The sequence below is a fragment of the Rhinichthys klamathensis genome, unplaced genomic scaffold (genome assembly GCF_029890125.1).
Source record: "Rhinichthys klamathensis goyatoka isolate OS25496 unplaced genomic scaffold, OSU_Roscu_1.1 h1tg000176l_1, whole genome shotgun sequence".
Taxonomy (NCBI): Eukaryota; Metazoa; Chordata; class Actinopteri; order Cypriniformes; family Leuciscidae; genus Rhinichthys; species Rhinichthys klamathensis.
The window spans coordinates 9,716,930-9,737,160 of record NW_026606705.1 but is presented as its reverse complement, the minus strand read 5'-3'; the positions used below and the strand labels follow the sequence as shown (position 1 = coordinate 9,737,160).

Genomic DNA, 20,231 nt, shown 5'->3' with positions numbered 1-20,231 from the left:
CAAGAGCGCGCATGCGAGACAGAAGAGACTGTGCTCCAAACCGTGTAGCGCGAGCGCGCGGCAGAGCAGCGGAGGGTGAGAGACCTTGCGTGTGTGCCTCATGAAGCGCGTGTAAGACAGAGAGCATCCTGATTAGCCTGTTTCAACCAATCACCAGTAAACACTCCCCGTGACGTAAGCAGACCAACTAATCAATAATGACATTCGTTGACAACGATTTTCATAATCGATTATTATCGATTTTATCGATTAGTTGTTGCAGCCCTAATAGACACACAGACACACTGCTGTGAGCATACAAGATAAGCTGCTATTGCATAACATACATAAATCCCGTAGCAGATCTAGGCAGGTGGAGCTGGGGGAGGTAGAGGGGTTCAGACGAACTGCTGCCAGTCTAGCTTACAGCAAACAATGAACCAGACTATTTCAATGTTGAGCAAGCAATCTCACTGGCTGCAAGATCAGCAGAGGCCAACCAGGTTGTGTCATGCGGTAATGATGTGATGGCTTGCAGATCACATGTAATACATTTATTTGTCTATTCTTTGGTGTTCTATTCTTAAGGCATGCCCACACTTAAAGCTTTTTAAAATCAGATTTTCAAAATGTGGGAGACCATAAACACGACGATAAAAAATTAAATAAAATAAAAAAAATCATAGATTTAACAGTTTTGTTCCTAGTGTGCAAAAACCCCCCACAAAACACACTAACAGATTCCATTCACAAACAAACAGAGTCCCAACTGCGAACACAGGAAATCTCCCAAAATATCTCGTGATCTAACGAGACTTTAAAGTAAACTAAACACGGCGGGCGATGGGCAAGAGAAAATGGCGATAATGGTGTCTGGATGACTTTTTACAGAAAATTTGCACACAAAAAAAAAAAAAAAAAAAAAAAAAGGTTTGGATGCAGTCGTGTTATGCCTCCGTCAGCTCGCTTTCTGATTGTGTATCGTTTCGTTATTCGTTGCATGTGACAATCTACTCAGTGCACATTTTGGATACTTACGATTTGAGATCGATGCGGCCCCGACATTATTCCTAGCAGATTCTCTCACTCTTAACAACACACCTCACAGCACAGGGAAATCTGAGAAGGCACTCTGTAGAACCATCAAGATAATCAGGACTTTAACTAGGATTGTCAGAAGGGGAAAATCGGGCCCACAATCAGCCTGATTATCTTGAAGTGTGTGGGTGCCTCAACTAACATAAATGTTCATCACAGATTTTCTATTACTGTCCGGAAACTAGACTCAAAAATGTATTATTTCAAGAGTCATGATTAATGAGGCTAGAAAATTGGCTGCAATTCAAACCAACTAAACAGCCTACCTTGTAGACAGCACATTAGGTCATGTGTTACTAGGAAGTTACCTAGAGTTACTAGGAAGCATGTTTAGAGTGTCATAGGCATTTTCTGAGTCAGTAGTGTTTTGGGCATCATAGACCTGCATTTCTGTGGATCATACATCGGAGCATTTCTGGGCATTATTTATCTCATTACAAGCAACTCGAGTTACGTAATTAGATTACTTTTCAAGTAACTAAAGTAACGCATTACTTTTAAAATTTACAACAACATATCTGAGTTACTTTTTCAAATAAGTAACGCAAGTCACTTTGTTTTCCCATGTATTGACTGACAGCTCTCCTGTCCCGATATTGAGACAAATGGAAGTGCCGAGGCGTTGTGAGTAAACATGATGGTTATTGTAGTTCTAGACTAAGCTTGCATTTAGCACTTGAACAAACAACAACAAAAAAAAGATTCAATATTCCTCAAAATTAATAAAATCAGTGAAATGCAGAATCAGAATACTATGCAAACCTCCAATAACTAAATATGCTAAATAAAACATACATTTTTATGCATTTAATCTCACTTTATTGACCAATGTACTTGCCTCTGAAGTTAAACCACAAACAAAAATTACTATAATTTTTTTTTTTATTGGTAAAGTAAGTGTTTTTTCTCCTGCATCCAGCAGCAGCTGAAGGTTTGCTTGAGTTGCACCCTCTACTGTACACTCTTACAAAATTTACATATTTTTTCACTTTTGTGTGAAGGGGTCTTTACATTTGCCCAAAAATATAACTTTTTTTGTTTAAAAAACAACAACAAAAAAACAAGCCCACCCCAGGTGAAAAAAAAGTAGCGCAAAAGTAACGTAACGCATTACTTTTCTAAAAAAGGGGATCACCGACATCTTCCAATCAGCAGCATCCTACATACAGAAGTTCTCAGTCAGCAATATTTAGTATGCAGCGTTTTTGGCCATTAATATTTCTACAAGTTTTCTCTAAACTTTTCCACAACCCCCCTAGCACCCCCTTGGTCCCCCAGACCCCAGCATCATTTGGGGCATCACAGTCAGCTGGCCCAAAATGCTGCGTACTTTGATTCTCTGCCCTGTAAGATGCCCTAAACTGCGGTCTACTAGGTAGGCAGCTCTGTTTGCTTTGAGACACACGCCACTAGAACACACAACAGCAGCGAAGAAGACGACGCATTGTATATCTGTTAGTGTTATTATTGTATTAGATATGTAACTCACCAGCTTTGACAGCTCCATATATGGCGCGTCCGGTGTGTTTTTGGCCGATTTGTACGTCTTTCCACGTGAGAATCGCGCAGTTTAATGTGACCTCATATGGTCTGCGTTGAACACACAGCTCAGAACACAACAGACGCGGCTGCTTCTCCATTTCTGCTATTAACAACACAAACACGTTAGTTATCTCACTTTCATCTTCAAAACGGGTTTATACTATACCAGCCGACGCTTTAAATTATTATAAAAATGCTACAATCGCTATAATGGTGTTCGTTTTCTCCTGAGCAGTTTGGCTACATAGCGGTTTTCTCTTTCCTGATAAAGTGGGAGGAGTTTAGAGATATGCGTCACTCATAATCCCATTGTAGGAGGGGCGATGTGGGTGATTGACATACTTTTATAAAGTCATTGACATGAAGAAGCAAAGTTTTGATTCTCCTTTCTCTAATGTAGTGGCATGATGTGGTTTCTAGTGTATTCCAGATGGTGACTAGCAACAAGGAACCAAATAAAATATATATTTTTTGAATAATCGTTCTAAATTTATTGTACTACTTACGGTACATTTAATGCCATTTTTTTTATGTATTTGTTTGTTTGTTTCTGTCTTTTTTTAGACCCTGACAACATCAGTACTCTTTCACTTTCATCATATGGAAAACACTTTCAGTTTGACCCAAACAATACATTTTGAAATTGTTATTCAATACTCTATTTAATTTCTTCTTCTTTTTTTAGCATTCAAAGGTTTTTTCTTTGGCTAATGTTTTTGTTTTAAATAATTTTCATTCGTTTAGAGTAGACATACATTCCCTAACAGAAAATATTTCAAAAAGCTCGTGAAGGAACTGAGAGGGAACTACATTTCCACTTGTGATTGGCTGTTCAGCAGCCACTCATGACACCCCTTAGCCAATCACAGCTGCGCTTATGTGCAGTGGGTGGTACCAACATGGCGGCTCTCTGAGTTTCCGAAGAGGAATTGAGGTGTAAATAAACTCTTCGTGCACAATTTGCACAACTTATCAGCATATTTCTCTAAATTAATTTTTGAGCGAGAACTCTGAAGCCAAAAGATGTCAGCTGACGGCAACAAAAAACAGTTCTGGAAGAGAAACACAGCCAAGGTTCCTGGGAAGTGAGTGACGTGTTCATGCTAATGTCTGTGTGTTAGCTATGTGTGTGTATTTATATGTGTTCAGTTAGAGGTTCAGCTAATCGAACAATATCTGTCAGTGCTAGATCTCACCAGAGGAGCTCCAAATATTTAGAATAACATGTGTCATCAAAATCTGACCCTTTTAAAGGCTGTCTTAAACTCAGGGAATGTGTGCTAGCTGTACACATCCATGTTTGTATTGATCTCAGTGATGTTCATATTGATCATGATTATATTCTTCTAGCACTGACATCTGATCAATGTGTATATGGTGGTAATATTTTAAATACTGATTTAAGCTATAGTTTAGTTCATAAAGGCATTTATTAGCCTGTTAGCTATGTGCTGCAGGGCCCCTCTTTTGAAACTTACAGATTGGTACAAAAATTGTAATACTACGTTAATAGTAGTATATTGATATATACCATGGTTCTGGATGATAACTGTATTCAAATACCATGCTATTTACGTGGTACAGTGGTGCAGTTTGGTTGGTGATGACAGCAACTTCCTCAAATGTTATAATATAGGCTATATATATATATATTAAATTATATTATATTATATTATATAGATATACATGTGACAAATATATATAATAACTCTTTTAAATGATGCCTTGTTTTTTTTTTTTTAAATCAAGAATTGCTTACGTCTTGAACCTTGACTTGTCAAACCAGTTTTCAGGTCATATAAATAAAGGAGGGAGTTAAAAATAAAGACAGATTTTTCTTATAAACACGCTTCGTAAAGCTTTTTTTTCTTTTTTTTTTCACAGTATCCAGCATGTTTATGGAGCCCAACATCCTCCCTTTGACCCTCTGCTACATGCCAAGTAAGTGCAGATATATTTAAAGGAAAATGTGTGTATGTATTTGGCATATTTAAAGATTGAAGAGGATCTTTTTAAAATTGGTTTCATGCTTTTGCTTTCACTTTCATTTTTTTTAAGTCAGTGCTGGTTGCTGCAACCTATTTTACTTTCTTAGTTTCACATATTTCAGAGTGAAAGAGTGAAATTCAACAACTATATGCTATATATTTCAGGTTTTATAAATCTGTGAACTGTTGTGTGTACGCAAAATCGAGCTTTTTCGTGTACGCACACTTTTAGGATGAAATCTATGGAAAGTTTTATTCATGAGGCCCCAAATATAAATATTTTTGAGCCACTTTTGGGTATTTTGGAGGACCAAGTCAGAAAACTTTTTCCTCCATCAGCATCACATAGTGACCTGCCCACTGTTTGGAAGAGAAAAGCTCAAAATCTCAAGGACTTGAATTGATGCTGTATAGCCAGTAGCCACTAAAGGAGTCCCTACATACTAATAAATTAATAAATGATTGTGGTCTAAAAGCAGGTGTTTCGGTTTAATTGTCTGACCCCTGTATGTAGATATAGACAGATGGATGGATAGATAGATGGATGGATATATGGATGGATGGATGGATATATGGGTTGGATAGACGAATGGATAGATAGATGGGTTGGATGGACGAATGGATAGATAGATAGATAGATAGATAGATAGATAGATAGTTAGAGGATGGGTGGATGGATGGATGGACAGACAGACGGACAGACAGACGGATAGATGGATGGGTGGGTGTATGGATGGATGGATAGATGATAGACAGACAGACAGATGGGTGGATGGATGGATAGATGATAGAGAGACCGTCAGTCAGACAGACAGACAGATGGATAGATAGATGGATGGATGGATAGATGATAGATGATAGCGTCGAACTAGACGCGAATTTGACGCTCTATTCGCGTTTGGTGTGACCGCACAATGAACAGGCTGCGATGTCAAGATTGCAATGCTGGAGTGTGTGTGTGTGTGTGTGTGCGCGCATGAGAGAGAGAGAGAGAGGCGCGGGAGCGATCGAACTCTGTGTGTGTGTGTGTGTGTGTGTGTGTGTGTGTGTGTGTGTGTGAGAGAGAGAGAGAGAGAGAGAGAGAGAGAGAGAGAGAGAGAGAGAGAGAGAGAGAGAGAGAGAGAGGCGCGGGCGCGATCGAACAGTGGAAACATAAAAAACATTTGTATGACAGATGGGTGGATAGATGATAGACAGACAGACAGATGGGTGGATGGATAGATGATAGACAGACAGATGGGTGGATAGATGGATGGTGGTTGGATGATAGACAGACAGACAGATGGGTGGATAGATGGATGGGTGGATGGATGATAGACAGACAGACAGATGGGTGGATGGATGATAGACAGACAGATGGGTGGATGGATGATAGACAGACAGACAGATGGGTGGATGGATGGATGATAGACAGACAGATGGGTGGATGGATGATAGATAGACAGACAGACAGATGGGTGGATGGATGATAGATAGACAGACAGACAGATGGATGGATGGATGGATGATAGATAGATAGACAGAAAGATGGGTGGATGGATGATAGATAGACAGACAGATGGGTGGATGGATGATAGATAGACAGACAGACAGATGGGTGGATGGATGGATGGATGATAGACAGACAGACAGACAGATGGGTGGCTGGATGATAGATAGATAGATAGATAGACAGACAGACAGATGGGTGGATGGATGATAGATAGATAGACAGACAGATGGGTGGATGGATGATAGATAGATAGACAGACAGATGGGTGGATGGATGATAGATAGACAGACAGACAGATGGATGGGTGGATGGATGATAGATAGACAGACAGACAGATGGATGGGTGGATGGATGATAGATAGACAGACAGACAGATGGATGGATGGATGGATGATAGATAGACAGACAGACAGATGGATGGATGGATGGATGGATGACAGACAGACAGATGGGTGGATAGATGGATGGATGGGTGGATGGATGATAGACAGACAGACAGATGGGTGGATGGATGATAGACAGACAGACAGATGGGTGGATGGATGATAGACAGACAGACAGACAGATGGGTGGATGGATGATAGATTGACAGACAGACAGATGGGTGGATGGATGATAGATAGACAGACAGACATACAGATGGGTGGATGGATGGATGATAGACAGACAGACAGGTGGGTGGATGGATGATAGACAGACAGACAGATGGGTGAATGGATGATAGATAGATAGACAGACAGACAGACAGACAGATGGGTGGATGGAAGACAGACAGACAGACAGATGGGTGGATGGATGATAGACAGACAGACAGACAGATGGGTGGATGGATGATAGACAGACAGACAGATGGGTGGATGGATGATAGATAGACAGACAGATGGGTGGATGGATGATAGATAGACAGACAGACAGATGGGTGGATGGATGATAGATAGACAGACAGACAGATGGGTGAATGGATGATAGATAGATAGACAGACAGACAGACAGATGGGTGGATGGAAGACAGACTGACAGACAGACAGATGGGTGGATGGAAGACAGACTGACAGACAGACAGATGGGTGGATGGATGATAGACAGACAGACAGACAGACAGATGGGTGGATGGATGATAGACAGACAGACAGACAGATGGGTGGAAGGATGATAGACAGACAGACAGATGGGTGGATGGATGATAGACAGACAGACAGATGGGTGGATGGATGATAGATAGACAGACAGACAGACAGATGGATGGATGATAGACAGACAGACAGACAGACAGACAGATGGGTGGCTGGATGATAGATAGATAGACAGACAGACAGATGGGTGGATGGATGATAGATAGACAGACAGATGGGTGGATGGATGATAGACAGACAGACAGACAGATGGGTGGATGGATGATAGATAGACAGACAGACAGATGGGTGGATGGATGATAGATAGACAGACAGACAGATGGGTGGATGGATGATAGATAGACAGACAGACAGATGGGTGGATGGATGATAGACAGACAGACAGATGGGTGGATGGATGATAGATAGACAGACAGACAGACAGATGGGTGGATGGATGATAGATAGACAGACAGACAGATGGGTGGATGGATTATAGATAGACAGACAGACGGATGGATGGATGGATGATAGATAGACAGACAGATGGGTGGATGGATGATAGATAGACAGGCAGACAGACAGATGGGTGGATGGATGATAGATAGACAGACAGATGGGTGGATGGATGATAGATAGACAGACAGACAGATGGGTGGATGGTTGATAGATAGACAGACAGACAGATGGATGGATGGATGATAGATAGACAGACAGATGGGTGGATGGATGATAGATAGACAGGCAGACAGACAGATGGGTGGATGGATGATAGATAGACAGACAGATGGGTGGATGGATGATAGATAGACAGACAGACAGATGGGTGGATGGTTGATAGACAGACAGACAGATGGGTGGATGGATGATAGATAGACAGACAGACAGACAGATGGGTGGATGGATGATAGATAGACAGACAGACAGATGGGTGGATGGATTATAGATAGACAGACAGACGGATGGATGGATGATAGATAGACAGACAGATGGGTGGATGGATGATAGATAGACAGACAGACAGACAGATGGGTGGATGGATGATAGACAGACAGACAGATGGGTGGATGGATGATAGACAGACAGACGGATGGATGGATGGATGATAGACAGACAGACAGATGGGTGGATGGATGATAGATAGACAGACAGACAGACAGATGGGTGGATGGATGATAGACAGACAGACAGACAGATGGGTGGATGGATGATAGATAGACAGGCAGACAGATGGGTGGATGGATGATAGATAGACAGACAGACAGATGGATGGATGGATGATAGATAGACAGACAGACAGACAGACAGATGGGTGGATGGATGATAGATAGACAGACAGACAGACAGATGGGTGGATGGATGATAGATAGACAGACAGACAGACAGATGGGTGGATGGATGATAGATAGACAGACAGACAGACAGATGGGTGGATGGATGATAGATAGACAGACAGACAGACAGATGGGTGGATGGATGATAGATAGACAGACAGACAGACAGATGGGTGGATGGATGATAGACAGACAGACAGACAGATGGATGGATGGATGGATGGGTGGTTTGGACAAAAACTCTGATTAACATGGAAAAGATACCTTTTATTGCGTGTCGTTAGGACACGCTGTACTGCTGTCAATATTAAATACATACAAATACTCATTAGATCACGTTGTTAATTTGCATCAGTTAGGATTAGGGGACAAAATATACAGTTTGTACAGTATAAAATTATTATTTCTATGGAAAGTCCTCATAAAACATGTAAAACCCAACGTGTGTGTTTAATGTATTTGTAAACATTTTAAGGAACACTGAATATGAATGCAATTAATGTCTAATAAAGGTTGGTTCAGAGCTCTTAATTTCCCACGACCTAATCGAAAGTGAGAGCTGTTTATGGTTAATAAGTTGTTAATGCTGAGTTCACATACCCGTTTCTCTGAAAAACACTTCTACAGTTATTTTACTTTGAAATGTGCGTTCCGTGTTGGAATGTCTGTTTTTGATTTGGTCTGTGTGATCTCGCCCACTGCCAGTTCACACAATAGTATTTCGACACCCCGGGATGCCAGTTGGCGGGAAACACAGCGTATTGCAGCCAGCAAATAAACAGGGTCAGAGATTGCAGATTCTACCCGACCTAAAAAGCCTTGTATCCATCTAAAAATCTCTATGAACGAGAGCATATTAAAACGCGGATAAATCAACTTACGGCTTAAGTCTCCTCGGCTTTCATTGTCAATTGCGCTGGTTCATGTTGCGTGTCTTCAAACTGGGAACCCGCGTGAGCGTCGAGTCTGAGGAGGAGGGGGCGGGTACGATATTTTGAATTTGGACTGCAGTACCCATTTCAACCACTAGCTCTTATTCTTACAAACTGCACCTTTAACAAAGCATTATCTAACTCTTTACATATGAGCTAATTAAACAATAACACTTTATTAATTTCAGTGACAGTGATTGAAGAACTAGCTGTCTGTATATTGGCCTGCTTTCACAGATAAGGCTTAGATTAAGCCAGGATTAGCCCTTAGTTCATTAAGGATATTTAAGTAGTTTTTATAAACATCCCTTAGGAAAAAAAACATTACCGATGTCCATCTTGAGACAAACGAATGGGACTGACATATTTTATGATACATCAGTGCAAGTTACTTTCTGTTAAAACGGCTCAAACATGCATTTTAGTCTGGGACTAGCTTAAGCCGTGTCTGTGAAACCAGGGGATAGTCTAGTAATGTATTAACTACAATGTTTATAAACTATTAATTAAAAACGAAAAGTTTGCTAATGATTTATTAGTGCTGCTTTGTTACTGCATACGTATTCTAAAGTGTTAACAGAAAAGCATACAGGTTTAGAACAACTTGAGGGTGAGTAAATGATGACAGCAATTTGCTCTGACAGCTGCTGTGACAAAGTGTGCGGAAGTCTTCGGATTTTAATGAGAGTTGGCAAATCGGGGCAACATAAGCTAGTAATTCACCAACTTTGAGAAAAATGTTGCTTTTTGTAGGTGAGCAGTGATGTAGCAACTACCAATGGGAGTCAGAGAAACCAGAACAACATCCCTGTTCTTTATGAGTTGTCTTTCCCCACATGCAGGGATATCATTAACCATTATTCGCGGAAAACCAGCGTTCTGTGTGAGTTTGATTCATATATTGTATCAACAAAAGTCTCATCTATATTTTGCAGTCTGATAAAAGCAGGGAACAAGCCTCCGTCTTCCACTACGCCAGGAAAACCAAAGAAAGCCACCACCTTCCAAGAGTTCGAGAGCATCACCAGTGACGCCTGGGATGTGGGAGATGATGATGATGAACTTCTCGCCATGGCAGCCCAAAATCTCAACATCGAGGTCGTCATGGAGACGGCCAATAAGGTGATAGAAAACCACAGCAAGCTGCAGGAAAGAAGACAGCAGCAGATGGATAGCATGACTGAGCCTGATGGGAAAGACGGAGAGGAAGCGCACGAGGAAGAGGAGGAAGAAGAGGAGGAGAGAGAGGAGGGGGTAGAGACGACAACTGATCTGTCTTTCGGCTCAGAGGCTCTTCCACTCAGTGACAACAGACTGGTGAAGTCCCACAGTGAAGCTCCTGTCGGCTCGCCTAAAGGTCAGTCAAACATCAGTCTGTCTCTCTGACATTAATCCTTTGCTTGTTTTGTTAATCACTTTGTTGTTGTTGTAGCCTAAAACAAATAAAAGTGCTTTTTGGTCAATTTAATAAAGCAAAATATACCATTTTATTAGATGAAAAACGTAAACTTAAATAAAAAATAGTTTAACAATGGAAAATAAAACAGAAAAATAAATAAATTAAGCTAAATAGAAATAATAACATGATTAATTGAAAATATAAATAATTAAAAGTTCATTTTAAATATTAATACATACTATAATAGTACATAAATAATAGTAAAATAACAATGGCTTATGTTAATAATAATAATAATTATTGCTATTATTATTATGCGGTATTTCAGGTTTCTGGTGCACCTCTGTGTTTTATAAATTTCATACATTTTAAAGCTTGTTGAAAAGATGTGTGGTGTTGCCTTTCTGGAGATTTTCCCCTGGCAGATGATAAAATGATATTGCATTGAAAGAGACATGCATAAAAAAAACACACCAACAACAAAAAAAGAATACATTAGTCTTGATTATCATTATTTCCAATGTTGTGTTGTCATCTAGATGCAAGACCTTTCTGCATGGGAAAGATCAACCAATTTTCATAAGACTTACATGAAAGTTTAGATTTTGGATCAAACCTGTGACCTGTTTCTAAACTCTAGCATTTCTTTTTCCTCCTCGTCCTCTTCCTAGCTAATTAGCACGACCTTCATTAAATCGGTTTTTATTTTAACTTCTGGTAATTAACCGAGAGTCTGTAACAGGCAAATTGGAGTCAGTGAAATGTCAATCAATTGTTTTGTTTGCCACTGAGCTTTGTTATGTTAATATACGGTGTTTTCCCACTGACCTGTCACTCAGACTTTCTCTCTGATGCTTCTGAAGGATAGAAAACTGAGTGGAAAGCATCTTTATTTTAATACTATTAGAATCCCAGATCTTCATGACACTGAAGGCCTAAAAGATTCAATGTTCTTCAATTGAACACAACGGCGTTTTGTACAAAAATCTGGCGAAAACAACGTTTCGTGTCACCTGCGTGAACTTCCCAGAAAACTTTGCAATGGCTGTTAAACGCTTTTGATCTGCCATTGGTCCCGGTGTGGTCTAAGAATTCAGCTTTTTTGAGGTTAATTTCTTAAAGGCCCTGTCACAACCTATGTCGTTGAGCATCGGCTAGCCCAGTTTTGCGGGGTGTTCCGCGCCATCTGCACTAGTCGGACCCCGTTGTTTCGGGTTTTTTTTGGGGGCCAATTGAGCACGTTGAATCGCCGTCCGTCGGCAACTCTGAGAGAACTCTGATTGGCTGTTCACTATGTTAGCTTGTTTCCGCCACAGAATAAAACATTTTAAAAGATAATTGCGACTTTTTATCTCACAATTGCGAGTTTACATCAGAGTCAGAATTGCGAGAAATAAAGTCGCAATTGCGAGGAAAAAAAGTCAGAATTGCTAGTTTATATCGCAATTGCGTGTTATAAAGTCTGAATTGCTTGATATAAAATCGCAATTGCGAGAAAAAAAAAGTCCAATTCTAAGGAAAGTTTGTCTCACAATTCTGACTTCATAACACGCAATTGGGACTTTATATCATTCAATTCTGACTTTATATCTCCAAATTGCGTGTTATAAAGTCAGAAATGCAAGAAATAAAGATGCAATTCTGAGAAAAAAAGTCAGAATTTCTACTTTATTACGCAATTCTGACTTTAGAACACAATTGCGACTTTATATCACGCAATTCTGACTTTAGAACACAATTGCGACTTTATATCACGCAATTCTGACTTTAAAACACAAATGCGACTTTATATCACGCAATTCTGACTTTAGAACACAAATGCGACTTTATATCACGCAAATCTGACTTTAGAACACAATTGCGATTTTTATATCACGCAATTCTGACTTTAGAACACAATTGCGACTTTATATCACGCAATTCTGACTTTATAGCTCTCAATTGCGACTTTATATCATGCAATTCTGACTTTAAAACTCTCAATTACGACTTTAAATCAGAATTGCGAGATAAAAAGTCACAATTACCTTTTTTATTTTTCATTCTGTGGCGGAAACAAGCTTCCATAGTTTAGAGTTCAGTGCACTATAGATTAAAAGTGAACGCGATGAAAGCAAGCGAAGAAGTCAAGACGTTGCAGACAGAAGCCCGTTCTAATTTGACATCATCTTACCTGAACATTCCAATGCACGGATATTTTCATAACAACATGAGAGTGAAGAAAGTGATCAGCGTCATTAATGTTTAAAAAGGTAAGAAAGCGCTGCTTTATTCACGGTTTGTATCTCTGCAGTCCTAGTTTCGGTTTCCCTTTTTGAATGAGAAATATAGACTATTGATACCTGCTAATATAGATAGTTATTTACGCCGCTAGTTCTTTTACGTCGGGGTGTCACGGCCTTAACTCGGGTATTTCACCAACCTAGGGAATTTCAAAATTTTAACCTCTGAGTGAAGAACGAAACAATTGTTTTGCTATGAGTATTTGAGTATATCAGACAGGGACTGTGTGCTTCCACAAGTACCTGCACTGACAGACAGTTCTGCCAGTCCTTTGTTTTGCCAGCCAGAGTGGCGATGGATGACTGTGATAATGGACTTCCTGTTGACGTGTTCTGCCTCTGTTTTAATAGTATCTTGTGTTGACACTGTCAGCAGCCGTCACGCACCGTCTAATTTCTGCAGGGATTACACGAACATCTGTAAACGTTGAAGATGTTATGATGCTTAATGCAAGAATGATATCTCAAACTCATCCATTTAATGCCTCTAACAAGCGTACAATCACATTTTACAGTGGCTTACAATGTTTGGACAGCATGATTATGAAGCATTAGGACAAAATCAATTCACCGATGCATTGTGATTCACTGCCAAAATAGGTACTTATACCATAGAATGTACCCGTGAACCCATTAAACATACTTATTCTTACCCACTAATTGACACAGAATAAAGTGCATGTTTGTGTGTGTGTGTAATGTATATATTTTACCTGAGGTAAAAACAATGACCCGCGTATAGACTGGCTGTGTGGAACTAAATTGTGTGTCTCTGGGACTAAACTTTATTTATGCAAAATATCAATAAATCATTCGATCAATCAATAAATGAGTGTAGTCTGTATGTTTTTGTAAATGTATGATAAATCAAAAGATCAAAAGCACAAAACAAAAATGATTAAACGAAAATTAATTAAATCAAAACTGAAGACATACAAACCAAAGATGTCGTTTTTAAAAATAGTAAAAAAAATAAAATAATAATAATAATAATAATCAATAAACTTGTTTTATGAAGTGAGAACACATTCAACTTTTTTCAAAGTCTTGACGTTTGTATTTAATGTACAAAAGGCTTGCATATTAAGCACACACTTATGAGCCGTTCAATTCCAATTCCGTTTTATTAAATAAAGCAAGATTTTTGTTTTTAAATGCCTACTATCGGTGAGCAAACTGTTGGGCAGGAAAGTGTTTTTAATATGTATACAGTATTAATTACAGTAAGTACTCTGGCATGTGCATCTTCTCAGCCAGCCTTCCCTGAAATTCATCTAATAGGATTAAAGTGCGCTTGCTTCCACAAATTGAGATGTGCCAGGTTTAACTCACAAATGATCGGTCCCTGTGCTGTTGCTGAAGAATGTACATTGAGAATCGTATGCAATCTCGTAATGACTCCGTAAATTAAAATTAAAATAGAAATCGAATCTAAATGAATTGAATCGTGTGATGCTAAAAGATTCCCACTCGTAATGATGATGGCACTCCGAATATAAGGTTCATCCGTAGTGAGTATAAGTGTTTCATTACCACTAGCTGAGCATTTTGGGGTAACTCGGGGCAAACTGTGTCATGAATGGCCTCCATTATTACATTTAATGGGCTGAGGCATGTGCAGGCAGTGGTTTGTTCTCATTACAGCTGTGTTTTCTCTTGTTTGTGGGTCAGAAGTGGGCGTTGAACAGGCAGCACTACACAGGCAGCAGTCACTCCCGCACAGGCCCACGATTCCACTGGTGGCCCGCATGGCGGATCAGAACACATCCGGGACTCCTGTCATGACCGAGAGAGAGGCGTCAAGACTCGACAAGTTCAGACAGGTTCTGGCCGGCCCTAATACTGATCTGGGTAAGATGCTGTTTTATGGCTTTATAGCTTGACTATGAATGCTTGGGCAACGCATCATAAGAACATACGCAGAGCAAAGTCTAAAATATACTCTTTGCAACACATGAATTGTGTTCTGACATTTCTGAATGCAACATTTGAAATCGTGCTTGCAAAGATAGAAGCGTTAGTATTAGGCCATATGATTTCCGTGATGCAATTCCGTGATGCAAAAAAGTGGACAGAATTGCGGAATGGAATTTAACTTATAGCGCAGAATGTCATGGAATTGGTAAATAAGTACGGCTGTACAGTTAAATTCCTGATATTGACTTTAGAGTGAATGAGTGGCAAAGTTTGGTCTGATTCATTTTAGACACAGTCTAGATGACGTTTAGATGAATATGTAAATATGTGCTGTGCTCTTTCCTCTTAATAACATAATAAACACGCAACAAAACTGGCAGCGGTGAGAAAGCAGCAGTTAAGAAACATCTGATCATAGCGATGTGGATATATTTGCATCAGCTCTGCAATTCACCGGCATCATGTTCTCAGATGCGTTAATTAAAATTAAACTTTTATGATAGCTTAATAATTATAAGGTATATTTAAAATTATAGACTATATACATCTGGCTATGTGAGACTATAGTTTTAATTAATGCCATTTCTTTGCATGACACATTGCAGTACAGAATAGCTTTTTCGGCAGAACATTGTATAAGCATTCATTTCATGTGTTTTTATATTTGACGTCATTAAATCATTACACATTAATATTGTTTATGTTACTGTGAAAGAGAAACCCTTTTTATTTCAGTTTGTGTCGGAGTCTGTTTTGTTCGGTTCGCTTGTTGACGTTAGTGGATTTGATCTCTAAGCTAACGTTAGCTAGTGTTGCGCACAATGTTTACATTGCAATAAATTGTTAATGGTTTATGAATGAAATTGATTAGACAGACATGCTTTTTGTTGATTCAAATTGAATTGAACCATTGAACTGGAATCCAGAAAAACAAAACGGAAAACAGAATTTGGGGGAAAAAAGAAAACGCACTGTAGCCTAATGCATGTAATTTGTTGGCCAAGCATTCTTGTTTTCTTGGATTATGTTTTGGTGCAGATGCAAATGCACATTTTATCATTATTTACTAACCCTCATGTTGTTCCAAACTCATATACCTTAAACTGTTTTTGTTTTACTGTTTGGCAGACAAAGCTATCATATTTCTTGGAATATAGTGCATTAGTTTTATAGACCACTTTAATCTTTTTTTTTTCTTCTCTCTCTTCATTCTTTGTGGACCTGGATAGATATGGTTGCTGTGAACTGTATTAAATTATAAATAACATACATGTTATTCAGAAACCGCATATAGGTTTGGAATGACATGAGCGTCTGTAAATAATTACAAAATGTTTAATATTTATTAAAAGATAGGCTAGTGAATTGTGCACAATAATTCGGTACCACATTAAAGCAACACTAAGTAAGATTTTTTTACCTTAAAATAATGTTTCCAAAATCGTTTCAGTGGTTCATCAAGTCGTAACAGGGTGAAAGGCACTTCTGGATTCGCTTTGCGGTCCTATATCTGCTATAACCACGCTATGTAAGATTGCCAGAACAGGTCGCGTTTCTGTAGTTCTAATGAGACATAAGAAAACTACAAATTTGACTTGCTTTACGTCAAGCGTTACAATAGTCATTATTTTGTTTTTCTTCATTTCTGATGTCGCAATACATCATACTTTCATGAAATCAACACACTCTACCTTGTCTGTGGACATCGTTCATTCCAAAGCCGGTGCTGGATAAATAAAGAGCGTGCGTGCGACAGTAGGCTGCGATAGGCTAAATTATTTACGACAGCGGTAATGTACAATTCCGCTTCCAACCTGTAGGGCGACCGCAGAGGAAAAGTTACTTGGTGTTGCTTTAAAGTCCCCATGAATTCAAAATTGACCATACTTACTTTGTTTGCCTAAATTGATCGTTTTGTGGTGAACAATTCATCCATGCAAGTCAATCCACACAAAAACATTTTTTGGCTTCGTAATCTTTAATCAAAATCTGAAATTTCCTCTCCCCTCTGCATTGGAGGACCTTCCCTGATGACGTAGGTTTGACTGTTTGGGTGTCTGCTTAACATCCGTAATCACGCCCCTCCAACTGACAGTAGACAGGCTGAATGAAAACACCTACTTTTCTAGATCCAATCAGGTGCTAGTTGGGAAAAAAAGCCACGCCCACTATTTTGCCTCATTTAGTATTCCGTTTCTCTCGGAAATACGTCACAACACTGGAGAAAAGTCGTTTGCAACTTCCGGTTCACGGGGACTTTAAGGAAGTAAATAGTGAAGTAATTGCTTTCACTTTAATGTCTCCCTGTAGACAATAATCTTATCCCTTAACTCATCTTTGATCACCAACATTTATTTTGACATATTTAAAGGTTTTTTCCTTGAAAACAAATTTCTTCATGCCTTAAAATAGCTTGAATGTTACTCTACACCCTTGCCTCATTTAGTATAAGTGGGTCTATGAATGTGCACATTAGCCCCGCCTCCACTCACTCACAGCAGCTCAGAGATCCACTCGTTGACGATCACACGTTGACCTGATTGGTTACAAGGTAGTTTGTGAGGTCTTTTTTTTACTACTTAGCAATTACTGAGTATTTACTGTTGCCTTATGAATTCGCACATGGTTTGTCTTAAAGCATATTAAAAACACCACATAGGCATACAAACAACATTAGAAGCCTGATTTTCACCACAGGGGGGCTTTAACAGTTTGTAATCTCAACCGTCTCTGCACAGTTCTCATATCATTGCTCAGCAACATCTCTGGGGTTTAAGCATTGCAGATCCATGAAGTCAGGACGGTGTCGATGTTGACAGGCCTCTGGACGTTGGCGTGTCAGTTTTGGTTTCATTTGACTGCCTCTCAGGGCGTCCCTGAATCAGTTTGGCTGCTGTTGCCGTTATTAGACATCTGAAATTATGAGTCAGACATGTGGCAGCAGAATGAAATATGAATGAAATCTATAATTAAGCTGGGGTCTCCAACATGATAATGAATTCCCATCCATCCATCCATCCATCCAAAGCACTGATGACTGCCCTCTATTGGCAGTGACTCATAATAACTCAAAGACCCCGAGAAATAGCACTGAGCCTCCTTTCTTTCCCCTGTGTTGTCGTATTTCTTATTATAACATAAGGTTTAGGTGAAACTTTAAAAAAAATAGGCTCATTTTACTATTTATTGAAACGGTGAAAATGGCACTATATTGGCTATACCATTACCATCAACCATGACATTTGCATAATATCAACAGTATTCAGCAACTTGGATACTCCTGAATGAATTGAAAGTGTGAACTATGGCAGTGGTTTTCACATGCAAAACAGTTTGTTTTTGGTGCGCTCCAGGGTTCCGATGGCAGCGTTCACACTTAATCAAATGAGCCGCACTAACAGAGTAATCGCACCAGAGTTCGTTTTAATCCAACCAAAGCTGACAAGCGTGAACACAACATCTTAAACTACACGTGTCTAAATGATGCGCTTCGCTCTGAAACCACAAATATTTACTTCATTAAATCACAATCGCACTAAGCCATATCACAACATCGCTTTTATTTCAATATATCGGGCAGCCGTACATTTTGAATAAAAAAAAAAAAAAAAAAGATTCTGTGAACACTTGTATTGTTTTTCACAGTAAATTAATATATTTAATTGTTTAATTCTAAAGGCCCGTTCACACCAAGAACGATAACTATATTAGCGTCCACACCAGTGGATGATATCGTTCTGTTTATTCTACGCGCGTTCTTGTCTGCTGTTTTAAATGCTCGAGCTAGTTACAGCAGGATGGATTCTGATTGGCTGTCAATGTTTTTATCGTTCATCAGCTGGATAAAACCGTTCTGAAAGTGTCTATTCTTTAATATTGAGAACGTTTTTTAGAACTATATCTTTATCATTATCATTATGTATATTGTTTTTGGTGTGGACGGGCCTGAAGGCTCAGAAAGGAGGAGGAAATTAGTCATTTAAAATGCATAACAATCTTGGTGTGGCAAACTTTGGCCAACTTTTAATGGGACTCCAGCCAACTTCTTTGTATTCACTCTCTCCTACGTACGTTTAACTACGCACATAAAGTAAGTAAAGGTTATGTAAGGTTTTGAAAAGAAAACTTAAGTAGGGACAGTTCATTTCTGTCTACAAAATAAATGTCAAGCATTGAAGTGTGAGCCTTTAGATTTCAATTTTGTTTAAGATCATAAGAAACATTTTAGTCTAACATGTCCAAACTTTTAATGTGTCGTGTATCGAAGCATTGTACCAAAGCGTCTTTGAAAATAGATAGAACAGTACGTAGACATTTAATTTGTCATATCTAACGCACAGTAATGAGCAAAAAATCAGTTTTTTCCTTTACAAGCTTATTTCTGAAGTGTTTGGTGCAGTCTTTGTCTCCAAATTAATGAGTACCTGACAGATGTGTTTTTAAGAGGGATGCCATCAGATGGTCAGCTTTTACCTCCGAGAGAGAGAGAGAGAGAGAGAGAGAGAGAGAGAGAGAGAGAGAGAGAGAGAGAGAGAGAGAGAGAGAGAGAGAGAGAGAGAGAGAGAGAGAGAGAGAGAGAGAGAGAGAGAGAGAGAGAGAGAGAGAGAGAGAGAGAGAGAGAGAGAGAGAGAGAGAGAGAGAGAGAGAGAGAGAGACTGCTACAATCACAGGAAGCAATTACTCGCTGATGCTGTCCACTGTTGCCATGGCGATGCATCACCTCTATTGAACCCTTCTCTCTACCGTTTGACTACCTTTTCTCTCTGTGTGTCTCAGATGGGGGAGCTGTGGTGCTCTAGTGGTCTTAACGACAGCCGATTCTTCTATTAGTGCTCAACCTCAATATTATAAATGCAGTCGGATTCAAATTAACTTAGTTTAGTGGCATCTGTGGCACAGAAATTCTTTAAAGAATTCACAAATATTATATTGAGTATCTGGCATTGAACAATTGCAAGCATTCCTGGATGCATTTCATGTGCTGTGAATGAATCTAAAAACATGAAAAAGTAGAGAGAATATGCATGTACATTTGAATAGCGGTTTATGTAGAGTAATGAAGTAGAATTCCTCTCGCTTTTCTATTCTATCAAGCTTAACATTGACAAAAACACACAAGCTTAATGTTATAACTTGCTGCATCGCGATTCAGATAT

At 39.2% G+C, this 20,231-nt stretch overlaps 2 protein-coding genes across 4 annotated transcripts in view; one reads left to right on the top strand and one right to left on the bottom strand.

The window, feature by feature from the left end:
- cerk (ceramide kinase) overlaps positions 1-2,908 on the bottom strand; it is a 37,520-nt gene extending 34,612 nt beyond the window's left edge. Inside the window, exon 1 of the mRNA XM_056260387.1 lies at positions 2,567-2,908. Within this exon, the coding sequence (XP_056116362.1) occupies positions 2,567-2,717 (151 nt within the window). The 5' untranslated portion in view covers positions 2,718-2,908. The remainder of the gene's footprint in view (positions 1-2,566) is intronic.
- A 571-nt stretch (positions 2,909-3,479) lies between these two features.
- The window catches only part of tbc1d22a (TBC1 domain family, member 22a), a 160,848-nt gene continuing 144,096 nt past the window's right edge, over positions 3,480-20,231 (top strand). For all 3 annotated transcript variants that reach the window (XM_056260384.1, XM_056260385.1, XM_056260383.1), the window contains exons 1-4: positions 3,480-3,704; positions 4,504-4,560; positions 10,413-10,834; positions 14,830-15,009. In XM_056260384.1, the coding sequence (XP_056116359.1) occupies positions 3,643-3,704; positions 4,504-4,560; positions 10,413-10,834; positions 14,830-15,009 (721 nt within the window). In that variant the 5' untranslated portion in view covers positions 3,480-3,642. The remainder of the gene's footprint in view (positions 3,705-4,503; positions 4,561-10,412; positions 10,835-14,829; positions 15,010-20,231) is intronic.